A 27418-nucleotide genomic window follows, 5' to 3' on the forward strand; every position below is an offset into this window, starting at 1 on the left:
AGGTGCTCTGGTTTCCTCCCACAGTCCAAAGGCTTACTGGTTGGTAGACTGCTGATTGGGCTAGCGCTAAATCAGGGGATTGCTGAGTGCTGGCTCCTCTGCCATCTGTAGCAATGAATTCCATATTCATCACCCTCTTGATAAACAAATGCCTCCTCATCTCTGTTCTAGGGATCGTCTTTCTATCCTGAGACTGTAGATTCTCCCACTATAGGAAACATCCTCTCCACATCCCCTCTAACCAGGCACTTCAACGTTCAGTAGGGTAGGAAACTGGAAAAGCCCAGGGGGGAAACCCGCACGGTCACAGCTAGAACATGCAAACTCCACAAAGGCAGTGCCGGAGGTCGGGATCAAACCTAGGTCCCTGAAGCCATGAGGCACATGTGATGAGAAAAGATTTGGGCCTCAGGGTTGGAGGAAGGTTTGAGATTTCATCCTAGAGCAGCGGGAAGAGGAAAGAAGCCCCAGAGGAGAGTTATAAAAAGGACAGAGGAAGGAAAACCATTTCCACTGCTCGGTGAAACTGGAACCGGAAGACGTAACTTCAAGTTTCGGATTTAATACTGAGATGAGGAGGAACTGCTTTTTCCAGAGAGTAGTAAATTTATTGAATTCTTTGCTGGGGGTTGCAGTACCTCACCGAGATATAGGAAAAGACTAAAATAGGTTTTTAACTTTATTCCCTGGAGCGTAGCAAAATGAGGGGAGATCTGATGGAGGAATAGTATACAAAAATTTTGGGGGTATAGATAAGGTAAATTCGAGCAGGCTTTTTCCCCACTGGGGTTGGGTGAGATTAGATCTAAAGGTCATGAGTTAAGGGTGAAAGGTGCAATATTTAAGAAGAACCTAAACGGGAGCTTCTTCATTCAGAGGATGGTGAGAGTGCAAAATGAGCTGCCAGTGGATGCGGTGAAGTGCAACATTTAAGAGAAATTTGAATAAGGATGACAGAGGTACGTTACTTACACAGGGTAGTGGGTGCGCGGAACACACTGCCAGGGATGGTGGTAAAGGCAGATACATAAGGGACATTTGGTAAACTCTTAGAAAGGCACATGGGGAATAGAGAAATAGGATTCAGAATTGGGTTGTTTTGCAGCAGCAGTACATAATCATTTTAAAAATCTAAATTACAATAGTATAGTGGATTCCAGTTAATTGGGCCATCAGTTGATCAGGACAGCTGCTTATTTGGGATACTGTACCGCATAACAGGGACAGGAGACTATTCCTCAAAAGGTTGTAACTAGCGTCAGTCGCACGTACTTGTGCGGCCATTAGATACTCTACCGTGCTCAGAGTGAACAGTTTTAAAAATAGCAAACACGAGGAATTCTGCAGATGCTGGGAATTCAAGCAACACACATCAAAGTTGATGGTGAACGCAGCAGGCCAGGCAGCATCTCTAGGAAGAGGTACAGTCGACTTTTCGGGTGGAGACCCTTTGTCAGGACTAACTGAAGGAAGAGTGAGTAAGGGATTTGAAAGTTGGAGGGGGAGGGGGAGATCCAAAATGATAGAAGAAGACAGGAGGGGGAGGGATGGAGCCAAGAGCTGGACAGGTGATAGGCAAAAGGGGATACGAGAGGATCATGGGACAGGAGGCCCAGGGAGAAGGAAAAGGAGGAGGGAGGGGGAAAAACCAGAGGATGGGCAAGGGCTATAGTCAGAGGGATAGAGGGAGAAAAAGGAGAGAGAGAGGAAGAATGTGTGTATATAAATAAATAACGGATGGGGTACGGGGGGAGGTGGGACATTAGCGGAAGTTAGAGAAGTCAATGTTCATGCCATCAGGTTGGAGGCTACCCAGACGGAATATAGGGTGTTGTTCCTCCAACCTGAGTGTGGCTTCATCTTTACAGCAGAGGAGGCCGTGGATAGACATGTCAGAATGTGAATGGGATGTGGGATTAAAATGTGTGGCCACTGGGAGATCCTGCTTTCTCTGGCGGACAGAGTGTAGGTGTTCAGCAAAACGATCTCCCAGTCTGCGTCAGGTCTCTCCAATATATAGAAGGCCACATCGGGAGCACCGGACGCAGTATATCACCCCAGCCAACTCACAGGTGAAGTGTCGCCTCACCTGGAAGGACTGTCTGAGGCCCTGAATGGTGGTAAGGGAGGAAGTGTAAGGGCATGTGTAGCACTTTAAAATAGTGTTATTTGCGTGTGTTTATGTTCAAAAAGCAGTGATTTTTGGCACTGAAACCAGCAAGAAACAAGCAGTAACCACTCTGCTCACTGCGGTTTCAAGCATTCAGGTTTGGAGATGCCAGGAACAGCAGGGAGTGAAAGCGAAATGATTTCAACAAGTTAGGAACTGCGAACAACTTGAAGGCATCAACAATCCTCTTGCAAGTTACAATGACGATGAAGATTTGGAGGACGCAATCATTGACAGCATTGTATGAAGGCAGACTATTATCTGCACGAGGTGTCTGCACTGATTTTGTTTGTTGCGTACACTGGATGAATTCCATTGTTAATAGCTATTAGGAACTAATATAGTTTTATAGTACAGTAGTACTATGGTGGTGTTCTAATTTGTTCTGTATTCAATGTAAATGCCCAACTTGTTACTCAGTCTGTCTGTTTAACTATTTCCATGAAACTTCAGATAATTGGGCAGTCGCTCAATTAGGCCAAAATGTCCTGGCCCCACCATGTCCCAATTAACCAGAATCCACTGAACATTAAAAAAAATGACTTAAATCAGTAGTCAGAGAGATTACGCACCTGGACCTCCCTGGCATGGTAGGCAATGACGAGTCCAAGCAGGATGAACGTGGAGAAACTGATAAGGCATTTTAGTGAGAGCGAATACATGGAACTCTGAAAAACAGGTGAATTACATCAAAAGTTAAACACACGGCAATCCCTTCGTCTCAGAATCTGGACTCTGCCCAGCCATCTCCCATCGCAACCACTCCTTTCAAACAAGGAATGAGCACACAGAGGAGGAAGGTTTGTGCGCACTGTTGTCGCGGTTCTGGTCAGCCCTGTTGAAGGAAGGATGCAGAGGCTTTGGGGAGAGGCTCACCGGGACACAGGGCACAGGGCTAGAGCTGCAGGGAAAGCTTGAACAAACTTGGATTGTGGTGGAGGCGGAACGGAGACCTGATGCAAGAACATGGGAGGGAGGGGGAGGATGACACTGAGGCTGTCTCCAAGAAGGGTCAGAGCCGTCTCTATTTCCTGAGGAGACTGAGGTCCTTTAACATCTGCCGGACGATGCTGAGGATGTTCTACGAGTCTGTGGTGGCCAGTGCGATCATGTTTGCTGTTGTGTGCTGGGGCAGCAGGCTGAGGGTAGCAGACACCAGCAGAATCAACAAACTCATTCGTAAGGCCAGTGATGTTGTGGGGATGGAACTGGACTCTCTGACGGTGGTGTCTGAAAAGAGGATGCTGTCCAAGTTGCATGCCATCTTGGTCAATGTCTCCCATCCACTACATAATGTACTGGGTGGGCACAGGAGTACATTCAGCCAGAGACTCATTCCACCGAGATGCAGCACTGAGTGTCATAGGAAGTCATTCCTGCCTGTGGCCATCAAACTTTACAACTCCTCCCTTGGAGGGTCAGACACCCTGATCCGATAAGCTGGTCCTGGATTTATTTCATAATTTACTGGCATAATTTACATATTACTATAACTATTTATGGTTCTATTACTGTTTATTATTTGTGGTGCAACTGTAATGAAAACCAATTTCCCCTGGGATCAATAAAGTATGACTATGACTATGATGGTTGGTAAATTGTTCCCAGGGTAGAAACGTCAAGTAGAAGAGGGCAGTGAGAGGGAGAAGTTTAAAGGAGATGTGCAGAAACACCACTCCAGCTCCAGACCGGAGATCGGAGTTCTCCTCCTGGATGAGCTGCCAACTACAGCTGACAAGCCCCATCTGCCCAAAGTGAGTGGCTTTAAGGATCCAGTAACCCACCTTTGCCCCTGCTCCTGTCAGTAGAAATTGTCCCTCCCCCCCCCCCCCCCCCCCAGCCGGCTTAGAAGCTAAACTACATATGAAGGAACAGGACTTACTTGTCAGAGGCTATTTGAGAAACACACCATTGAGAGCATTTAATAGGTAGTGGGAGCTTGCCCCCAACTACTGACCACCCCCCTCCCCCCCACCACCAACCTTAAGGAACTGGCAGCATCTATGGAGGGGAATAAAGAGCTGATGTTTCAGTATGAGACCTTTCACCAGGACTGGAGGGGGAGGGGGTGGGGGTGGGGGGAGGATAAGTTGGCGGGTGACCTGGTAAGGGGATAGGTGGGAGAAGGGATGAAGTAAGCTGCTGGTGGGGATTGGTGGAAGAAATTAGCCTTTCCCACCCTGGGGGGAAAAGCATTGACTGCCACCGTTTCTTATCCTCCTGCACTTCAAAGAGAAAAGCCCTAGCTCACTCAACCTTTCTCATGAGACGCTCTCCAATGCAGGCAGCATCCAAGTAAATCTCCTCTGCACCTTCTCTAAAGCTTCCACATCCTTCCCATAATGAGGTGACCAGAACTGAACACGATACTCCAAGTGGGGTCTAACCAGGGTTTTATAGAGCTGCAACATTACCTTGCAGCTCTCGAACTCGATCCCGATTAGTGAAGGCCAGCACACCATAAGCTCTATAAACCACCTTATCAACTTGTATGGCAACTTTGAGGGATCTGTGGGGGTGGACCTCAAGATTCCTCTTTTCCTCCATGCTGCTAAGAATCCATTAACCCTGTACTCTGCCTTCCAAGTTCAACCTTTCAAAGTGTATTGCTTCACACTATTCCAGATTTAAATCCATCTGCTACTTCTCAGCTCAGTTCTGAATCTTATCAATAGCCTCATCCAAGTCATTTATAACAATCACAAAGAGCAGGGGTCCCAGAAATGATCCCTGCGAAACGCTGCTGGTCACCGATCTGAAGGCAGAACACGCTCCATCCACCTCCACCCTCTGCTCTCAAGGCAGCTCCTGGATAACTCAGAAGCAGGTATTGTCAGCTTCTTCTCCACAGGAAATAACAAGACCTTTCCTCCACAGACTAGCATTTGATTAAACCTTCCTATAAGGCCCAAGGGAAGGACACTTTAATAACTCTCAACCCTTTAAAAACATTTGCTTGTACTGAAGGGAAGGATAAATTATTTGTGGTACATTCTGTTACAGCTTATGAACAGCTGACGTTCTCTACCACTGTGCAATGCCCCGTAAACAATACTGGTTAGGCTATTCAAATGGCAAGGTTTTACGGGCATTCAGCCCATCGAGTCTGCTGATTGCTAGTGTCTGGTATGAGCTGCTGGAGGCAGGAACTGTAACATTTATCAGGTATCTGGACAGGGTATACAAGGAGATGGAATTAATGCAGGCAAATGCCTGGGGTGTAAAAGCAAAATGTACTGCTGAGGCTTTATAGGGCGTTGGTCAGACCATATCGGGAGTACCACGCACAAAATGCTGGAGGAGCTCGGCAAGTCAGGCAGCATCTATGGAGGGGAATAAACAGTTGACATTTTGGGCAGAGACCCTTCAACATCAGCAGAATCCCTTGTGTCTGTGCAGTACCGCGAGCAGTTTTGGGGACCATATCCGAGGAGGATAGGCTGATGCAGAGTGTGTACAGGAGACTGAAAAGAATGAGGAGCGATTGATGGCTCTGGGATGAAAGTTAGATTGTTTCTCATGGAAATGTATCGGATAATGAAAGGCTTGGAAAGAGGAGATGGAGAGGATGTTTTCAGTCTTGGGAAGAGGCTAGGATCATGCTGTAAATCTAAGTATAAAAATAGAATTTAAACTCCCTCCTGGCCCAGCACTGCAGCGTGACCATTCCTGGTGAACTGACCAGACTCACTCCAAACATTTCAATTGGCTACTCAGTGTCCATCCTTTTCAGCAACTCCCGTCGATCAGGAGGAACAGAAGCCCCAAGTCCGACACTAACAGGTTCAGGGATAGAGACTTCCCTTCAACCATCTCCAACCAATCTGCACAACCCTAATCAATGCAGCACAGCAACGTTATGACCACTTCACGCTGCAATGGAGACAAGAGTCTCTGATGCCAGAAATCTGAGCAACAGACAAAATACTGGAGGAACTCAGGTCAGGCAGAATCCACGGAAGGGGGAAAAATGATATTTGGGTGGAGACCCTTCATCAGGACTGGAAAGGAAAAGGAAGGGGCAGAAGCTAGGATAAGGTGCGGGGAGGAGGGGAAAGAGTACAAGCTGGTAGGTGATAGGTGAGGGGGGAAGGTGAGTGGGTGGGGGAGACGAGGGATGAAGTAAGAAACTGGAAGGTGATAGGTGGAAGAGGCAAAAGGCTGAAAGAGGAGGGATCTGACAGAAGAGGAAAGTGGACCATGGGAGAAAGAAATGGAGGAGGGACACCAGGAGGTGGTGATGGGCAGGTGAGAAGAGAGAAGGCAGAACTGGAACAGGAAAAAAGAGAGAGGAGAAATTATCAGAATTTAACGTTTGTGCCATCAGGTTGGAGGCTACCCAGATGGAATGACCCACCCACCAAACCTGAGAGTGGCCTCACTGGGGAAGTAGAAGAGGCCATGGACCAACATTTCCAATTGGAAATGGGAAGCAGAATTAAAATGGGTGTCCACTGGGAAAACTCCCGCCTTTTGTGGCAGATGGAGTGAAGGTGGTCTATGGAACGGTACCCCAATCTACATCAAATCTCACCGATGTCGAGGCAGCCACACTGAATACAATAGATGTCCATAACAGTCTTGCAGATGAAGTGAAACCTCACTTGACAGGGCCCGGAATGGTGAGGGAGCTGGTGTAGCACGACAATGGACACCTTTTGTTTCAGTTGTGTTCTTTCTGATTTAATTGACATCTCTTGAATGTTGTGTACCTGATGCCGTGAGCCTGGGACGCTGCTACAAGCAAGCTTTTCATTGCACCCGTGCACACCCGGAGCTGTGCAGATGACAAAGGCGATCTCGTTCTGGACAAGGTGACCAGCGGCTGGAGGCACAGTTCAGACAAAGGGACTTGGACTGCCCATTTTCCCCCACAGTTGCTGCTCGACCCACCGAGCTCATGAGAGGATCCCCACCAACCAGGCCAAGCTCTCTTCCCGTTACTGTCATCGGGCGAGACATACAGAAGCCCGAGGTCTAGGTGATTTGTCAGTTTTTGATTGTATGTAGCTTTTCATTAATTCTGTTATTTTTTTTCATTTATTCCACAGTGAATGCAAGAAAAATCTCAGGGTGGTATACGGTAGATACACACTTCGAACTATTTAGTGACGTCTACTGAATCTTCTTCGATAGCAGATCTACCTTGACTTTCAAAGTTCCTCCAGCACTTTGACTCGTGTCCTGGATGCCAGCGAATGCGGTCTCACGCTTGGGGGGTTGTCTTGCAGAGGGCTTTGCTATTTCAGGGATTTAGCTTTGCAGGGTCTGCCAGCCGCGATGCGCTCCGTACAGCCGTAGCTTCGGTTACAGCTGGCATTCAAAACCCTGCGGTTGCTTCAGACAAACTGGGCTTGCCGGAGCAGCTGTGAACTTATTACGCGCCCAAATGAATTTCACTTTGCATTTCGCCCCTGAGCTTATAGTGTTCAACACCAACGTGTCAGTGTGGCCTGCAAGACCAGTATTCAATGCCCGGAGCCGATAAACCTGTATATTAATCTTTTGCTCTCTGCGAGGTCGATCCGGTCTTGCTCCGGATTTCACAAACAAGTGAAACTGTCCCGGCGACACGAACACGCCGCTGTGCTTGTTTATCCTAGGCTGTCCGCGGTCACCGAACGGCTGGCCAGCGCCCAGATGTGCGCAGGGCTCTGGGGAGCAGAGCGCAGCTGTGTGTTCACTGAATTCGGAGACAATTGACCCCCGACCTGGAGTAACGTGCGCAAACGGGCGTAATCTCGGAAAACAAACATGCCTGTTCTGATCAGACTAACTCAGGTGTTCCGAGGTTTAAAAATAAAAGCCTCTTAAAAAGCAAGCGCAGGAGGTGGCGGAGAGAAAGGAAGGAATATTTTTATCGAGCCCCAGTGACCCTGTCTCTTCTCTGGGGGGCAAAAGCTCTACTCCACCCCAGAGGTCTCGGGTGCAAGTCGCGTTCCTCCAGGCACTTGAAATTGAAGCCCAGACCTAAACACGCATGCGGCCGCAAATACCCCGGGACGGCGTTACGCTGTTGGGCAAAAGTCCCGGCTAATTGGGGCAACAGGTTGAGGGTGCAACCTGCTATCCCGGGAAAGATGAGACTGATCTTGAAAAGTCAGTAAATCGTGGACTAAAGGGCTACCGTTCGATAGTCTCCCTTTTTGCCTTCATAACACCGGCTCTTATACCTTCCCCTCAAACTCCCAACCTCAAAGCCAATTAAGACCAGTGTTCTTCCTCACCCAATTTGGCTAGGAAGCAAGACTCACAGTCTTGCGGGTGCTGGAATCTGGAGCTGAAAACAAACTCTACCCCACAGAAGGTTAGTGGCTGTTTGTACCTTGGGCCCAGTACCACCTTCCTGCCTGTTCCCCTTGTCCCTCAATTTCCTTTGTGTCCCAGATAGGTGATAATTTCAGACTTGGTCATAAGAACATAGGAAATAGGAGCCTGCTCTGCCATTCAATAAGATCATGGATGATCTGTCTGTAAACTCAGCTCCATCTACCTGCCTCTTCCCCATAACTCTTAATTACCCTATGTAAAAAATATCTAACTGTTTTTTAAATATATTTAGTGAAGAAGCCTCAACTGCTTCCCTGGGCAGAGAATTCCACAGATTCATCACTCTCTGGGAAAAACAGTTTCTCCTCATCTCCGTCCTAAATCTTCTCCCCTGAATCTTGAGGTAATGTCGCCTCGTTCTAGTCTCACCCACCAATGGAAACAACTTTCCTACTTCTATCTTATCTATCTCTTTCAAAACTTTGTATGTTTCTATAAGATCTCCGCTCATTCTCCTGAACTCCAGAGAGTATAGTCCCAGGCAACTCAATCTCTCCTCATAGGTTAACCCCTTCATCTCTGGAATCAACCTGGTGAACCTCCTCTGCACTGCCTCCAAAGCCAGTATATCCTTCCTTAAGAAAGGAGACCAGAACTGCACACAGTACTCCAGGTGCGGCCTCACCAGTACCCTGTACAGTTGCAGCACGACCTCCCTGCTCTTCAATTCAATCCCTCTAGCAATGAAGACCAACGTTCTGTTTGGCTTCATCATAACCTGTCATACCTGCAAGCCAAAATTTGCGATTCATGAACAAGCACTCCCAAGTCCCTCTGCACAACAACATGCTGCAACCTTTCACCATTTAAATAATAATCTGCTCTTCTATTATACCTTCCAAAGTGGATGATCTCGCATTTACCAACGTTGTATTCCATCTGCCAGACCTTGGCCCACTCACTTAACCTATCTATATCCCTCTGCAGACTCTCCACCTCCTCTGCACAATTTGCTTTTCCACTCAGTTTAGTGTCATTGGCAAATTTTTCTACGCTACACTTAGTCCCCTCTTCCAAATCATCAATGTAAATGGTAAACAGCTGCGGGTCCAGCACCGACCCCTGCGGCACCCCACTCACCACTGACTGCCAACTGGAGAAACACCCATTTATACCAACTCTCTACCTTCTATTGGTTAACCAATCCACGATCCATGCCAATACACTTCCTCCGACTCCATGCGTCCGTATCTTATTGATAAGTCTCTTGGGCTGCACCTTATCGAACGCCTTCTGGAAATCCAAGTATATGACATCCACCTGTTCCTCTCTATCCACTGCACTCATTATGTCCTCAAAGAACTCCAGTGAGTTTATCAAACAGGACCTGCCCTTTCTGAATCCATGCTACATCTGTCTGATGGAACCACTCCTTTCTAATTGTTTCGCTATTTCTTCCTTAATGACAGTTTCAAGCATTTTCCCGACTACAGATGTTAAGCTAACTGACCTATAGTTGCCTGTTTTTTGCCTACATCCTTTTTTTAAAAAGTGGCATGTCATTTGCTGTTTTCCAATCCGCCAGGACCTGCCCAGAGTCTAGAGAATTTTGGTAAATGATTACCAATGCATCTATTATAACCTCCGCCAATTCCTTTAACACCTCAGGATGCATCCCATCAGGACCAGGGGACTTATCTACCTTCAGGCCCTCTAGTTTGCTCATCACCATCTCTTTAGTGACAGCGATTTTATCAAGGTCCTCACCTCCCATTTCGTCCATAACATCACTCTTTGGATATTAGACATAAAGACCGAAACAAAATAGTCATTCAAGGCCTCAGACATTTCCTTATCACCCAATATCAACTTCCCCTTCTTGTCTTCCAAGGACCTGTGTTGACTTTAGCCACCCTCTTTCACTTTATATATTTATAAAAACTTTCATTATCTGTTTTTGTTTTACGCTAATTTACTTTCATACTCTATCTTCCTTTTCCTTATTTCTTGTTTAGTTGTTCTCTGTTGCTTTTTAAAGTTTTCCCAATCCTCCAGTCTCCCACTACTCTTTGTGACTTTGTACACATGAGCTTTTAATTTATGGTCATATTCAGAGTACCTCCCCCGACCCCCACCCCGAGAAAGTGGCCCTGTGGTCACGTAAGAGGTCACGTAATCTCCTGTGGGAAAACATTTTAAATTGGCTGTCCCTTATGAACCAATTCGCCCGCCTCTGGATGGGAAACCTTCTCTCCATCTGCGTACCCGTTTTTCAATAAGGTTCTCTGATATTCTTCTAAATCTCATCAAGTCTGTGACCGGCTAACTAAATTATCAATGTCTGCATCTTGGGAGCTGACTGAGTAGACCTTCTCTGAACTGTTTCCAATGCAAATTGTACAGGTGCAGCAGATGCAGTCACACCAAGCCTGGTACACAGCCAGCAAGAGTTCCTTGTGTTCTGCATCATTTGCCTTCCTAATTGCTGTACCTGCAGTCTGACTGTTTCACATAAAACACCCATCCCTCCACCTCAGCAATATTCTGTTTATTTTCTAGCTTTTGGCTGTACTACACCTGATCCATTTAAGTCACCCTTAAGCTGGTCTTTTTAAGTCAATGGCCATGGGGTAATGTTACAGCTCTATAAAACTGATTAAATCACATTTGGAAATATCCTCTCTCCATTTTCCTGAAGTGATCATTTTAGAGTTGTTTCATCTGTAGGCTCTTTGAAATGTCTCTAATGTATCAGCCTGTGCCACCAGCACTGACAATTCATTCCAGGCACTCACCAGTGTTAAAAAAAAAATACCTCTGACATCTCTCCTAAAACTTGCCTCCACTCACCTTAAACAGATACCCTGTGAAAGGTGCTGGGGGTTTACTCTCTCAAAGTTCAATGTAAATATATTATCAAAGTTTATAGATGTCACCAGATACTATACTGATCTCCAAGAGGACCAAAACTTTATCGTAGGGTTTGGAGGATTGCGTCCCTCAATGACCCAGAGAGCTATGTTGGCTGGAGTCAGGGCTTTGTGCTTTGGCTCCTGGTAGGATCACCCATGCCAAACAGGTCAAAGAGTAGAGGACAGACTAAGAGTGGTCCACTGGTCCTCCAGTTGTAGGGGTTCAGCTCAGGGTTAACAATCCTGACTGGTCAGACAAAACTTATGGAGACAGCAATGAAGAATCCTTCTACATCCAAGTCTCCACATGGGACTTGCATGGCTGACAGCAGTGAAAACCAAGAGGATGCCCTGAACACTGCCAGAGATGGAGGATCTTAGTTGCTCCCCTAAACACCAGTGGCATAACATTAATAAGTAACGCTATACTGAGATTCATTTTGTTACACAAAAATACAGATACAGAATTGATGAAAAACTATACACAAAGACTGACAAACATCCAATTTGCAAAAGAGGTCAAATCATGCCAATAATAAATTTGAAAAATAAATAATACTGGGAACATGAGTTCTTCAGTCCATAGATTGTGGAATCAGTTAAATGGTGAGGATTGTGTAGGTTCAGGAGCTTCTCCCTAACTTTTAATATAAACACCTCTACCCAAATTACCTCTCATCTTCCATCACTCTGAAGATAAAAGCTGTAGCTCGGTTATCCTTTCCTCACAATACACGTTCTCTAATCCAGGTAGTGTAGCAGTTAGCATAACGTATTACAGAGCCAGCTACAAGACCAGGGTTCAATTCCTTGCACCGTCTGTACGGAGTTTGTGCGTTCTCCCCGTGGCTGTGTGGGTTTCCTCCTGAGGCTCTGGTTTCCTCCCACAGGTTCAGGTTAGCCTGCCATGTTGGCGCTGGAGGCATGACGACACTTGGTTGATCATTGACACAATGTATTTCACTGTGTGGTTCGATGTACACGTGACCAATAAACCCAATCTCTTTATCCTGGCAAGTCTAAAATGACTCTGTAGTACAGTTGCAAATAAAAATATTTCAGCTCTTTACCTCATTCCAATATCCCATGACACTTACAGGCTATCAAGACACAAGGCATTGGTGAGGCCGAATCTGGAGTACCAGTATCGTGTTCAGTTTTAGTCACCAAATTACAGGAAGGATATTAATAAGGTTAAAAGAGTGCTGAGAAGGTTTACAAGGATGTTGCCGGGCCTCGAAAAACTCAGTTACAGAGAAAGGTTGAATAGGTTAGGATTTTATTCCCTGAAGCATAGAAGAATGAGGGGAGATTTGATAAAGGTATATAAAATTATGATGGGTATAGATAGAGTGAATGCAAGCAGGCTTTTTCCACTGAGGCAAGGGGAGAAAAAAAAACCAGAGGACATGGGTTAAGGGTGAGGGGGGAAAAGTTTAGAGGGAACATAAGGGGGAGGCTTCTTCACACAGAGAGTGGTGGGAGTATGGAATGAGCTGCCAGACAAGGTGGTAAATGCAGGTTCTTTTTTAACATTTAAGAATAAATTGGACAGATACATGGACGGGAGGTGTATGGAGGGATATGGTCCGTGTGCAGGTCAGTGGGACTAGGCAGAAAATGGTTCGGCACAGCCAAGAAGGGCCAAAGGGCCTGTTTCTGTGCTGTAATGTTTCTGTGCAGTAGTGTTTCTATGGTTTATCAAATGTAGTCACTGCTGTGTGACAGGAATGCCCTCCCAAGACACCCAAATCATCCTTTCGTAGGTGCTACTTTGCAGATATTAAAGGAAATAGATACAACCTATTAAATCTAGAGGACCTCACTAGGAGTAAACTGATCAGAAAATAAACCAATCACAAGGGATTCAGCAGATACTGAAAATCCACAGCAACACATGGTGCTGGAGGAGCTCAGGTCAGGCAGCATCGATGGAAGGAAATAAAACAGTCGACGCTTCGAGCCGAGACCCTTCACCAGGGCTGGAAGGGAAGGGGGTGGGGGGGAAGAAGCCAGAATAAGGTGGTGGTGGAGGGATGGAGTCCAAACTGGCAAGTGATAGGTGAAATCAGCTGACAGGGAAGCGGGGGGATGAAGTGCGAAGCTGGGAGGTGATAGGTGGAAAAGGTAAAGGGCTGAAGGAGGAGTTTAATAGGAGAGATGAGTGGATCATGGGAGAAAGGGAAGGGGGGGGCTCCAGGTGGCGGTGATACTCAGGTGAGCAAGAATGGAAATGGAAAAAGAAGTGGGGGGGGGGGAGGAGAAATTACTGGAAATTAGAGAAATTGATATTCGTACAGTCAGGTTGGAGGCTACCCAGACAGAATTTGAAGGATTGGTCCTCCAACCTGAGAGTGGCCTCACGCAGGCATCCTTGGACCTACAGTTTGGAATGGTAATATTGTTAATACAACTACTAATAACAAAAATTAACATGGCAGCACCATAGCATACTGGTTAGCGTAAGCGCTTTATGTCACCAGCTGTAAGGTTGGGTTCAATTCCCTCTGCTGCCTTTAAGGAGTTTGCACGCTCTCCCCATAACCATGTGGCTTTCCTCTGGGTGCCTCAGTTCCCTCCCACATTCCAAAAAGACATACTGGTTAGGGTTAGGGAGTGTGGACTATGTTGAAGACAATAGTGTGGTAACATTTGCAGGCTGCCCCCAGCACAACCCTCACTGATTTGATTTGACGCAAATGAGGTATTTCACTGCACATTGCCAAGTATATGGGAAAAATAAAGCTAATCCAATCATTAAAAGAAGTTACATAAGAGCAGACAAGATTACCGCTGGCCTCTTAGTGGCCGAGACATGGGAATTAATAATGAGGGAAAAAAATGAATAAAAATGTTTATCTTTGTGGTAGAAGTCACTAAAAGCATTACAATAATGGTAGAGATTGCCTGGTAGAAACACTCAGCTCAAACTTTGCCACTGGAGAGAGAAGGCTCTGGGCATGTTAATGGGATTAAACACAATTCCCTTGGTCCCTACGATCTGCACCGCAGAGATAGTGGATGCTGTGCTTTCAATTTTCAAAAATTCCCCAGATATTAGAAAGGTCCCAGAGCGGACGAGAAAAAAAGCACAAAGGCAATCATTGGCTGAGGACAGAGCTACAGAGAGGGAAACTAATCAGACAGTTAGCCCCAAATCCACTAGGAGAGCGCTAGGATCCATTAAAGATATTATGATGAGCGTTTAAAAGGCACAGAGTCAGTCAGCTTTTATAAGAAGGGAGTGGAGCTTGAGAAATTAGAGTTCCTTCATGATGCAAGAAGCAGGATAGATAAAGGACAGCTTGTAGATGTAACGTATTTAGATTTTTCAAGTCATTTGATAATGTGTCACCAAATGGTGACTGCTAAAGGCAGGCGATTAAAGATTAGCTTTGTACAACAAAGCATGCAGTGAAATACTCCATCAAAAACAGAGGCTGGGGGCAGCCACAAGGGTCGCCATGCTTCTGCACCAGAAGTGCACGCCCACAACTCACTAATAACCTTAACCCATACGTCTTTGGAATATACTCTGGCTTCCGCCCACCTTCCAAAGATGTATGGGTTAGGGGTCCACATCCTTCTCTGTGGATCGTCACCTTGTCGTGGTGGAGAAGCTTGCGTGGCCCTGTGATCCTGAGACCGATGCCGTCTGGAACTATGCTCCTGGTAGGGTCACCCATGGCGGTAAGGTCGAGGGTGAGGTCCCTGACAAAGAACAATCCAACCAAGACCTCAATGGTGGAACAGGCAGACGAAGTTACTTCGAACTCTACGGCCGTGAAGGTGAATGGAGGCTGCAACAAATCCATCAGCTCCAATCGTCGTGGTTTCCATGCCATTGGAATCAGTTGGTTGATTTGTGAAGTATCGTGTGCTTCTTGGAGTGCAACATCAAGTACACGTTAAACAAATACACGCACAGGCGTCTTCACTCTGTGGGCCACTTCAGAACGAAGGCCATCATCCTCGAGCTTGAGGGATAGCCACAACGATGATAATGAAGTGACCAGAACTGAACACTCCAAGTGTGGTCTAACCAGGGCTTTATAGAGCAGCAACATTACCTGGCAGATTGACTTAAAGGGATCAGGTGTAGTAGAGCCAAACAACCAATTGCAAGAACTCAGCAGGTTGACCAGCATCTGTAGGAGGAGAGGAACTATTGATGGGGCAACAGCACCAACACAACGAGCCTGACTCGCTGAGTTCCACCAGCAGCTTGTTGCCACAGATACAGCACCAACAGTCCTGTCTCTCTGTAGCCAAGTGAGCTATCCAAATGTAGCTGGGGAAGCAAACTGAAGACAGAGTAGTTGTAGGGGGATATAGAGAGAATAAGTGAATGGGCAAATATTGGATATAGTATCAAAGCAAAGGAATTTTATTAAAAACTAGAAAATAAATATTGTTAGGTGGAGGGATAGTGTTGTTTATGTGACACAGTCAGACTGCAGGTACAGCAATTAGGAAGGCAAATGATGCAGAACACAAGGAACTCTTGCTAGATTTCTACCGGGCACTGGCAAGACTGGACCTGGTGCATGTGTACTATTTTCAATGGAAACTGTTCAGAGAGAATCCACACTCACCATCAGCCACGGGGCCGTGTGTTTATTCCCCCTGCTCTACCTCCGATTACGTGGTCAAGAGCAGCTCCAATGCCACGTATTAAGTTTGCTGACGACACCACTGTTGTTGGCCAGATCAAAGGTGGCGATTAATTGGCCTATAGGAGAGAGAATGAAAATCTGGCCGAGTGATGCCTCAACAGCAAGACCAAAAAGCTTATTATCAAGTACAGGTGGAGGAAACCAAAGGTCCATGAGTCAGTAACTTTAAAATCCCTGTGGTGAGGATCCCTCCTGCATCCAGCATCATGAAGAACACACAGCAGTGACTCTACTAGAAGTTTGCATAGATTTGCCAATTTTGACAAATTTCCATAGATGCAAAGTGGAGAGTGTTCCAGATGATTGTATCACAGCCTGGTATGGAAACACCATGTCCAGGAATGGAAAAGTTTACAAGAAGTGAGTTGATACAGCCCAAGCAAAGCATCGATCATTTTATAAGGAGCACTGCAAAGAGCAGCATCTAGCAAGGGTCCCATCTGGCCATGCCCTCGTCTTGCTTCTACCATCGAGCAGGATTTCAGGAGCATTCGGCCCCACACCACCAGGTTCAGTAAGTTACTACCCTACAATCTCAGCCCTCCACCCTACCTGGGAAATAATGCCTCAAATGAGAGGGTGTTGTTCATCGACTTCAGCTCAGCATTTAAAATAATGGCCCCCTCAGAGGCCGGTGGGGAAAATGGTCCTTGTGGGGACTCAACGCCCCTCTCTGTAACTGGATAGAAAGACCCCAGTCAGAGTCGGCAGCAACATCTCGAGCTCCATCTCACTGAGCACTGGGGCTCAACCCACTGCTGATTCACGACTGCACTGCCAGACCCAGCTCGAACCGCATCCAGTTCGCTGACGATTCAACAACGGCCAGCCTCATCAGCAACAGCGATGAGTCAGCACACAGAGAGGAGGCACAGCGGCTTTGTCAAATGGCGTGAGAATAATGAGTCTCAACATGGACAAGACAGAGGAGATGACTGTGAACTTCAGGGAGTCCAGGTCCACCACTCTCCACTGCACAATGGCGCTGCCGTGGAGAGAGTGAAGAGCACAACGTTCTTTTGTGTGCACATAATGGATGACCTAACCTGAACCCAAATTACCACATCAGTCAAGAATTCACAGCAGCATTTACACTTTGAGGAGATCGAGGTGTGCCAGGCTCCCTGCCCCCATTTGAGAGCATCCTGTCTGGCTGCATCATTGTGTTGCAGCTTCTGTACCACACATCAGACTGCAGACTACTTATAAAGCACTCAAATTATACAATTTCTGTAGACAAAGATGGTGGAAATCTGGAACAACGCACAAACAATGCTGGAGGAACTCAGGTGGGGCAGCAACTATTGAGGGAAATGAACAGTTGAGTTTCGGGCTGAGACCCTACATCAACACTCAAATTGTGGCATCTGATTTAATTTATGACATTATGACAGAGGGAGGTATGAAGTGGGTTTCAAACGTTTTGTACAAAGATTTATAAGACCACAACACACAGGAGCAGAATTAGGCCATTCAGCCCATTGAGTCTGATCTGCTATTCACCACGGTTGATTTATCATTCCTCCCAACCTCATTCTCCTGCCTCCTCCCATAACCTTCGATACCCTGACCAATCAAAAACCCATCAACTTCTGCTTTAAGTATACTCAATGACTCGGTCTCTACACACATTTGAGGCAATAAATTCCAAAGTTTCACTATCCTCTGGATAAAGAAATTCATCCTCATCTTTATTCTAAAGGGACGTCTTTCTATTTTGAGGCTATGCACTCTGGTCCTAGACTCTCCCACTACTGGAAACATCCTCTCCAAGTCAACTCTATGCCAGCCTTTCAATATTCAGTAGGTTTCAATGAGACCACTGCCACCCCAGACCCCCCTCTCTTAACTACAGGCGCACAGCCAAATGATCCTTTGTCATTAACCCTTTCAATCCTGGGACTATTCTTCTAAATCACCTCTGGTCCCACACCAGTGCAAGCACATCCCACATCAGATAATGGGATCCAAAAATGCCGATGATTTTAGAACAAATTGTCTGCTGCAGGACCGATACTGACACAGGGTTTTGACCCACAACATCAACAATTCCTCTTTCTATATCGCACCTACAGATGCTGCTCGACATGCTGAGTTCCTAGCTCCAGATTGCAGCATTCGTACTCTCTGTAGACACATTTGTTAACCATGCAAGTATAGCTGGGGAAGTAAACTGGAGACAGTATTTGTAGGGGGAAATGATAGAGAGGTCGGCTGTGGTGAGGTAGCATCAGCGCTGAACTTCAATACAGATGGTTCAAACCTAGCCAGATCCCAACCTGGGCAGCAGCAGTATCTGTGCAGAAGAAAGGCCTGGCAATCTACTTGCGTATCTTGCCATGAGAACCCTATGGTCCATAAGGTCACGAGCGACTGAACAACATGGAGAGGTCAAGTGAATGGGCAAATTTTTTGATGAGTGGAGTGCCACAGAAAGGAAATCGGATTAAAATCTGGAAAATGAACAGAATATTGTGGAGGTGGTGGAAAGGGCATTATACATGAAAATGTCAAATCATGTACAACAATTAGGAGGACAGATCTAGTAGAACACAAGGAACGCTTGCTGGATTTGTAACGTGCACTGACGAGACTACATCTGGTGTACATGTACCATTTAGAAATAAAGATTAGTAAGTTTAGCAAGGTTAGTTTTGTTCGTCACCCATATATCGAAATGTATAGAAAAGACTTGTCATTTGCATCAAGTCAGCGAGGACTGGGCTGAGCCGCCCATAAGTGTCACCAGACTTCTGGCACCAACACAGAAGGTCAACAACTTACTGACCCTCAACAAAAAAAAATCCTGCAGATGCCTGCAAACATTACCCTGTCCGCCCTCAGAATGTGGGAGGAAACCAGAGCACCTGGAGGTAACCCCCACAGTCACAGGGAGAACGTGGAATCTACTCACACAACAGGAACCGAACCCAGCCGTTTTAACCACAATGCTAACATGTGCTTCTAATTTGCAAGGTTGAGGTCTCAGCTGCTTCCAATTTGCATTGGAAGGGTCTCAGAATACCTACTCAGTCAACACTGGAGATGCAGACATCGATAACGCAAGATTCAGTCAGCTGGCCACAGTCTTGTTGACATTTAGAAGAGCGAAAGAGAACCTTATTCAGGCATGGCTAGGATGAGGGGAGGAAACTTCCAGAGAGAGACTGGCGACTGGTTTACGATGGAGTCAAAGAGACAGGGGACGGTATGTGTTTGGAACTCTCCTTCAGGGAAGGGTACTCTGAATACGTCCATTGCTGAGGTCGTCAGCTTTCTGGGACACAAGGAAACTGGGGGAGACTGGGAACAGGCAGGAAGGTGGAGGTGAGCCCGAGGTAGGCGGAGCCACAGCACTCGAACGCTGGAGCAGTCCTGAGTGCTACACAATTCACATTTGTTTAGGCTCACGTACACCAGGGTGGAATAAAATCCCTGTTTCCTGGAGTTCCCATATACTCAGCTCACAGCTGCCTGCCCATCTCTTACCTCATAGCACTGAAAAGCAAAAATAATTCATGAAACCCTCCAGAAAGAGAAGCAGCATCTCACACAGACGCCCAGGAGATCATAATTTGCAACCCGGGAGCAAGCAAGACAGATTTCTATGGAGAAAGCCACAGCAGTGGATAAAAAGATGAAGATTAGTTTTATTTGTCACATGTACATGGAAGCAGTGAAAAGCATCCCTTATGCTAGACCAAACCAGTGAGCAAATCTCGGTGTAGACCCCAAGTGTGGCCACGCCTCAGGCAACTCTACAACTTACTAACGCTTGGAACGGAGGAAACCGGAGCAGCTGGAGAAATCCCGTGGTTACGGGAAGGACGTACAAACCCCTCACGGGCAGCAGTGAGAGCCGATCCCTGACCGATATCACCGATGTTACAGCCACCGCTTCCCAAACCACCTTTCTACCACAGTCACAGACCATAACAGCTTTTGCTGAAAGTAGAAATTCAGCAGACCAGGGGGCAGGCACTCCTGTTAAACATCATGCATCATACTTCACTGATTAAACCGCCTTTGCTCTGCTCCAACCCATTGAGACGTCTCCCTCTGCTTTGCTGCGTCTGTCGTTCTTTCCCTCTCATGCATCCCGCGCGCAGTTCTGCCCTCTCACCTCTTGGTGTATTACCTTAATTACACTGTCATTTTCTCACTGTGTCCATCACTTTAACTGCTGAAGTTCAAGTAAACCATTCTGAGATAACACAAGACAAACTTATAAATATAAAAGACCCAAAATGGGAGACAAGGAAGATGTTTGAAATCTGGTTCTGACAAAGGGCCTGAGAAGTTCACTCAGTCTAAGCACGTGACTTTGAGCGAGATGCGGACGCAGTGGGACACATCACGGAAACCAATCCCTCCACCACGCACTCTGTCTATACTTCTCACTGACTCCAAGCAGCCAGCATAATCCAAGACCCCGGATATTCTCTCTTCGACCCTCTTCCAACAGGGAGAAGATACTAAAGCCCAAAAGCATGTATCACCAGGCCCAAGGAGAGCTTCTCTCCCATGATTAAATAGCTCTCCAGTACAATAAGAACTCTGCCTCACATTCTACCTTATCACGACAGTGGTGGTTTTGCCTTGCACTACCTCAGTGTACTGTGTAAAGTTTTGATTTGTATGAACAGTATGCAGGTCAAGTTTTTCCACTGTATCTCAGTACAATGTGACCCTTAATCCAAAGTACCAGGGTGCAATGAAGTTCCTCGCTCATGTGAAAGTGAGAATAGAGAGCTGGAGGAACTCAGCAGGTCAGGCAGCTTCTATGGAGAAGAATACAGAGCCTAGATTTAGCAGGACTTGATCAGTAGAGAGTGTACACCGAGTCAGTGGCCACGTCATTCGACATACCTGCTTGTTAATGCCAATCATGAGGCAGCAACTCAATCTGTAAAGCACACTGACATGGTCAAGAGGTTCAGTTGTTCAGGCCAAACATCGGAATGGGGAGGAAATGGGATTCGAGTGACTTTCACTGTGGAATGATTGCTGGAGGCAGACGAGGTGGTTTGAGTACCTCAGAAACTGCTGACCTTCTGGGATTTTCACGCACATTCTCTAGAGTTTACAGAGAATGGTGTGAGGAAAAACATCCATTGAGGAGTTCTGTCGAAGAGAAAGCCTTGCTACTGAGAGAGGTCAGAGGAGAATGGCTAGACTGGTTCAAGCTGACGGGGAAATAACCACACATTACAACAGTGGTGTGCGGAAGAGCATCTCTGAACACACAACACATTGAGCCTTAAGGTGGACGAGCTACACTGGGTTTCCACTCCTGAACCTAATGCACTGGCCACTGAGTCTATAATAAATATAGCAGTGATTGCCGACGACAAATACTTTCTTGTGAAAATTATATAACAGACTGGAGAAGGAACATGAAAAAAAAAGAGGGAACAAATAGGGTTAGAAAAAGCGGATGAAATCGAATAACACACAAAGAGCCGAGGAATTGTGCAGGTTGGGCAGCATCTATGGAGATGAATAATCAGCTAACATTGCAGGCCGAGGAGGGAGGGAGGGGTTGTTGGCGGTGAGGAAGGTGGGAGAATGCAAAGGCGAGCGAGAACGCTGTACAGCCAAGCATTGCAGGTCTGTGAGGGAGGTGGAGGAGTGAGGGGAGGGAGCACAGGTGTGGGTGGGGGTGAGTGGGGATGAACTGCAAAGCTGGGAGGTGATCGCTGGAAAAGGTCAGGGGCTGAAGGAGTCTGACAAGAGCGGAGAATGGACCGTGGGAGGAAAGGGAAGGAGGGGTGAGGAGAGGAGGGGTACGAGGGGAGCCGGAGTGAAGAGTTGAAGAGGGAGGGGGGAGAGGGATGAAATTGATTGAAGGTGCGAGTGAGTGAGACTGACCGAAGGCATAGCATGTGGCAGTAAGCCAGTACTGGGCTAATCAGTTATTAATTAATAGTTAATAAGGAAATGTAAATTGTGCGAAGTGCGAGAGGCAGCTCTCGCCGAATATGTGCACTGGGAGTCCTCGAAGAGGAAAATCTCTTCGCAACAGCTGTGGCTCGGTGTAGCAGCTCGCTCTCAAATTAGCATCGCTCAGATCGCAGGCATTGACTACCATGTCGAACTGCTCTGTAAATCACAGCCCCCACCCTCCTAGAAAACCTCTCCTCTCTCAACCGATCAACCCACTCTGACCTACCCCCAGCCTCTCTCCCTCCCTCTTCCCTCCACCCGCATTCCCTCAGACATACGACTGCCACGCAAATTTTTTTTTAAAATTTCAGTATTTGTTAACAAACACCCAGCGGCTGAAACAAAAAGGCAAATCTCATCCCTGGTTCGGTGAAGGTCCACCGGGGTGGGTGGGGGGCGACACTGGTCACTTAAGGCTTTTTCTCGGGAGAAGTTAGCACAACACCGGGTCTCACGCCGAAATGACGCTATAGAGGACCGGAGTTGTCGCCGTGAACTCCGTCTTCAAAGAGATGGAAAGGGCTTTGAGACACGAGACACGCTGGAGGGAAGGGACTGGAGCCAATCCCCCTCTGCCCCACATTGACCAGGATGCGTTCAGATTGTCCTTTACGTTGGACAAGACGTGCCCAGAAAGGTGTGGAAGGATGCCTCTGACACTGGAGGATGAAAAGTGGGAGGAGAGGTCTATCCTATATTTGCTACACAGACCAGCCGACAGCAGAAAGAAGGGGGGAGGGGGTTGTTGGATGTGGGGAGGGTGGAGGAATGCGAGCGCCAGCGAGAACGCCGTGCAGCCGAGCAACGCGCAACATGTTGTTCCTCGGCCGGGAAAGGGGGCACCCAGGCAGCATCGGCCGTCAGTGCCAACGGGGACTGCTAAACATCAAGGGGCAGGACAGGGACAAATTCAATGGCAGCACCCCCTCCCTCCGGGAACGGGCTCTCCGGAGACGGAAGCGGGCTGCGCTCCCAAACCCTCGCCGCGGTGCTTCTGTCTCCCCAGGGAGACACGGCAGGGTGGCGTTCATCATCCTCTTCACGATCCAACTCCCCAAAAATATGCTCCCACCGGACGAGAGGGCGCCGGGAAACAAACTTTGGAATCGGGGGATGAGGGGACAGTGGGGGCAAGAATGGCCTGACAAGTATCGGGAGGGGCAAGAGCCGGACTGGAGGGCAGCGGGGTTGAGAATGCAGGTGCCGGAAATCCAGAGCAACACACGCAGGAACTCCGGTAAGGCAGCATCATCCCCCCTCTTTAGATGCTGACCGACCTGTTGAGCTCCTCCTGCATTTGAGGGTTGAAGACACCGTCCACAGTTGCTGCCTGACTTGCTGAGTTCCTTCAGCTTGATCTCTGGATCTCCAGCATGTGCAGACTCTCTCGTTGTCCGTGTTCTGAAACCTCTCGTCTGGAAGGAGAGTAGGCAATAATAGAGGTGGAATTTAGGGGGGAGGGAGGGTGGTCGCCACTCACCTTGCTGTAGATGCCCCAAGACAGCTCGGTCTCGATCACCATGACAACAATGCCAAACATGCCGAAGATGAGCGCGTAGTCGCTCAGCCGTTTCCTCTTCTCGAACAGAGCCCGTCGGTGCCCGAGTTTGTAGCCGATGTTATGGTTCTTTTTCTTGGTGCTCTTTCGGCTGCCGCTGTCGCCGCCGGTCGGCTGCCGCGACTGGCCGGGCTGCCCCTGCAGGAACTGTTGCTGCTGGTCCTCCGTGCAGGAGCCCAGGACGTGGTTGCAAGCGAAGACCTGCAAGGGTTGCGTCTCGGCCTCCGAGTCCACCAGGTTGCGCTTGGAGGTGCTGAGGCTGGTGAGGGGCTTCACCACGCCGCCGTTGTACTTGCAGCTACTCATAGCGATCTCGGTGAAGGGGTTGCTGTCTCTCCTGGGGACCAGCGGACTGGGCTGCCGGTGCTTGACCCCGGCAGGGTGGTCCTCGCCCAGCTGGAGCAGACTGCCGTGCCTGGAAGAGGAGGGCTGCCCTGCGGCCAGGGCACCGGCGTCCGGGCAGAAGGTGGTGGGCGACGTCTTAGGCGGACGGGGCAGGAGCGGAGCCGGACACCCTGGCTGGTGGCAGCGAGGCGGCTGGCCAGGCGGTGGAGGCTCCCGGATACCCGCGGCCCCGGGACACTGGCACCTAACCGAGTCCCCGTCCAGGTCCGCCACCCCCGAGTCATGGCAGTGTACGCCCTCCATGGTCAGTCAGTACCTTACCCACTCCCCAAACACAAAGTCTCCGGGCTGCAAAAAGTCTGCGGGCTGCAAACTAGGAGTGGAGTGCTCCACCCCTTCCCTCCCTCACTCCCTCCTCCTCTCCTCCCCACCCCCCTCACCCACCTCCCAACTTGACTCGCCGCCTTCTCTAACCGCCAACGGGGAGAGCTCCACTTCACTTGCTCTCTCCCGCTAGCAAAGCTGGTTATCCGCCTTTTACGGGTAGCATCCCACTCGCTGTCCCCTCCCACCCTCCCCAGCCTCAAACCCACAATTTAGCCCAACCCTCAGTCCCGCTCAGCTTCAACAGCCCGGTCTGCCTCCGCCATCAGTTCCCAGCTCGCCGCCGCCTCCTCGGCCGTCGCTTCACCGAGAACCGCCCCGATCCATCCCAACGAAAACGCTTCGCGGCGAACCTCCGGGCTCACCCTCCTCCCAGCTGTACCCGGCCCCGCCCTCTTCCCCACCTCCACTGCCTTCTCATTGGCCGACGCCCTCCACCAGACCACGCCCTCCCTTACGGCCACCGACCCCGCCCCCTCCGCCGGCCTCCTCGCCTCTCCATTGGACGGCGTTCTCCAGACCACGCCTCCAACCGGACAGCCGCTCGCCTTCATTCGGTGGCCGGTGCGCACGCGTTGGCCTGCCCTCACTCTCCCCCCCCCCCCCCCGTTGCTCCCTGGGACTTGTAGTCCAACCGACCACTCCTTAGCTTTGGGAAAGCCGGAGATTTTTTAACCGACTTCACTGCAATTGTGGCCTTGAAGTTTCTGACCGACAAAAGTATTGCAAATCGCTCAGGGGTAGGCTATGATTTAATCCCGACAACTAAAAATCTCGGAACAGTTTTGCAATAATGATATCAGCAACGTTGCCGTGTAGTTAGGCGCATCAGCCTGTGTGTGGGTAATAACATTGGGCAACAGGAGAACCCAGGAAAATTGTCATATGCACGCAGTTACAACAAAGTCGAGTTTATTACCATATGCACAAGTATATGTATGCACAAGAACGGCATCACAGCCATAACTATGCTGTGTATATTAAAAGATAACTTCAATAACTTATCAATCAACAGGTGATCATCGTTCTCCCCAGGGCACGTTACATATTCTGTTGTAATACTATAATTCTGTACATCAGAATCAGGTTATTTATCACTGACTCCTGTCGTGAAATTAGTTGTTTTGCGGCAGCAAGACATAAACTGTAATTTAACTAGTAATTAGTACAATTACCATTCAGAAATCTGATAGCTGAGGCGAAGAAGCTGCAGCCGTGACAAGTGCTACGCCCCCTCCCTCACCACGATTCGGGGCCTTTAAAGACAGTCCTTCCAGGTGAGGCGACACTTCTGCAAACGAGTGTGCCGAGTGCTCCCGGTGCGGCGCCTCTACATCGGCGAGACCGGGCGTAGATTGTGGGGAGGGGAGGGAAGTGGGTGGGGGGGGCTCGATCCAACACCGTTACTCGACTGCCAGATAGCCAGGATCTCCCGGTGGTTAACCATTACAATCCGACTTCCAACGCCGACATGTCTGTCCATGGCTTCCCCTTCATGTTTCATCTGGGTAGTCTCCAACCTGACACATGAACCTCAATTTCTCCCACTTTCGGTACCACTGTTTTATACCTCTGGTTCCCCACCTTTGTTCCATGGTCTCCTGTCGGATTCGTCCTTCTTCATCCTTCTCAGATTCTCACACCACTCGCGCTCCGCCACCTTGCCATCTTCCTACCTTCCCCTCACCTGGACTCATCCATTCCCTGCTAGCTGCTGCCGCTCGTCCTTCCCTCCCCCTGTCCTTCTTTTCTGGCTGCTGTCTACCTTCCTGTCCAGTCTCGATGGAGAGTTTATGCCTGAAATGTCAGCCGCTTACTCCTCTCCGTCGATGCTGCCTGTTACCTACCTACAGCAAAGATACCAGAAAGGTGGAAAGAGAACAAAGAAGATTTACAAGAATGTTGTCAACAATTGAGGACTTGAGTTATCGGGAAAAATTGAGCAACAGGAGCGCAGGAGAATGCGGGGGGGATTTGATAAAGAGGTGTACCATATTGTGAGGGGCGAACTTAAGCAGGCTTTTTTCCACGGAGGTTGGGTGAGACCAGAATTAGAGGTCGTAGGTTAAGGGTGAAAGTTGAAATGTTTAAGGGGACCCTGAGGTGGAATATCTTCCCTCAGAGGGTGTGGGATTGTGGAATGAGCTGCCAGCAGAAGTGACGGATGCGGGTTTGAATGGCGCATTTAAAGGAAGAACGGAGAGTGGACCGGGGGTGGTATGGTAGTGAAGTGGTTAGCACAGCGCTTCACGGTACAGGCGACCTGGGTTCAATTCCCATCGCTGCCCGCAAGGAGTTTGTTGTCATGGTCCGGTCCGTGAAATCCGCATTCCTTATTCTAAATTATTTTATTTAATTTTTTAAAGAAGAAATGTAAGGACTCAATTAATGCAACAATTAATACATATTGAAAAAAAAATTAATTCAAATACATTAATAAGTCCAAGAGAAAAAAGGAACACCTATCCCAACACCATCTCCCCGCGTTTAGAAAAAAGGAGGGAGAAAAAAACATAAAAGACAGAGGAAAGAAAGGAGAGAAGAAAAAAAAGAAAAAGAAGAGTAGGCGTCCAGCTCTCAGAGTCAGTTTAAAATACAAATTAAAGAAACTAGCTTATAATAAGGGATCTATTAATTTTTAAAAGAATAAAATAAATACATTAAACAATCTGGGCATTTAAGTAATCCAAACATGGTTGCCAAATCTCAATGAACATAGTGTATCCATTCCTAAGGGTATTAGTTATCTTCTCAAGGGTATACAACTTTGCATTTCTTTATTCCAACGATCAATATGTACAAGGGAATCGGATTTCCATGTTACCGCTATGCATTTCCTGGCCACTGACAACGCAATTTTAATAAATTTGGATTTATTCCTGGGGAGGTTAACTTCCAAAACTGCTAAGTTCCCAAGAAGAAACAATTCTGGGTCTAGAGGGAAATCCATCCCCAGAATTTTTCCCAGTACCTCCCCCAGTTCTATCCAAAAAGATCTCAGTTTTGTGCATAGCCAGGTGGAATAAAAAAAGGTACCAACATCTATGCCGCACCTGAAACACTTGTCAGAAATTTCTGGTTTATTTTTATGTATTTTTTCAGGTGTGAGATACAACTGATGTAAAATAATAAAAATGTATCATCCTGTATCTAGAGT

The 27418-nt window shown here is 47.8% G+C and overlaps 1 protein-coding gene across 8 annotated transcripts in view; it reads right to left on the reverse strand.

The window, feature by feature from the left end:
- LOC140211920 (small conductance calcium-activated potassium channel protein 3-like) overlaps positions 1-25456 on the reverse strand; it is a 139720-nt gene extending 114264 nt beyond the window's left edge. For 3 of the 8 annotated variants that reach the window (XM_072282150.1, XM_072282140.1, XM_072282168.1), the window contains exons 1-2: positions 23455-24272; positions 2743-2838 (exon numbers count right to left, since the gene is read on the reverse strand). In XM_072282150.1, the coding sequence (XP_072138251.1) occupies positions 2743-2838; positions 23455-24180 (822 nt within the window). In that variant the 5' untranslated portion in view covers positions 24181-24272. Of the gene's footprint in view, positions 1-2742; positions 2839-19057; positions 19078-23454; positions 24273-24321; positions 24343-25436 lie in introns of those variants that run through there. The other 5 variants (XM_072282187.1, XM_072282177.1, XM_072282198.1 and 2 more) reach the window with 4 other exon arrangements.
- Positions 25457-27418: the final 1962 nt, after the last annotated feature.

The sequence above is a fragment of the Mobula birostris genome, chromosome 2, assembly GCF_030028105.1.
Source record: "Mobula birostris isolate sMobBir1 chromosome 2, sMobBir1.hap1, whole genome shotgun sequence".
Lineage (NCBI taxonomy): Eukaryota > Metazoa > Chordata > Chondrichthyes > Myliobatiformes > Myliobatidae > Mobula > Mobula birostris.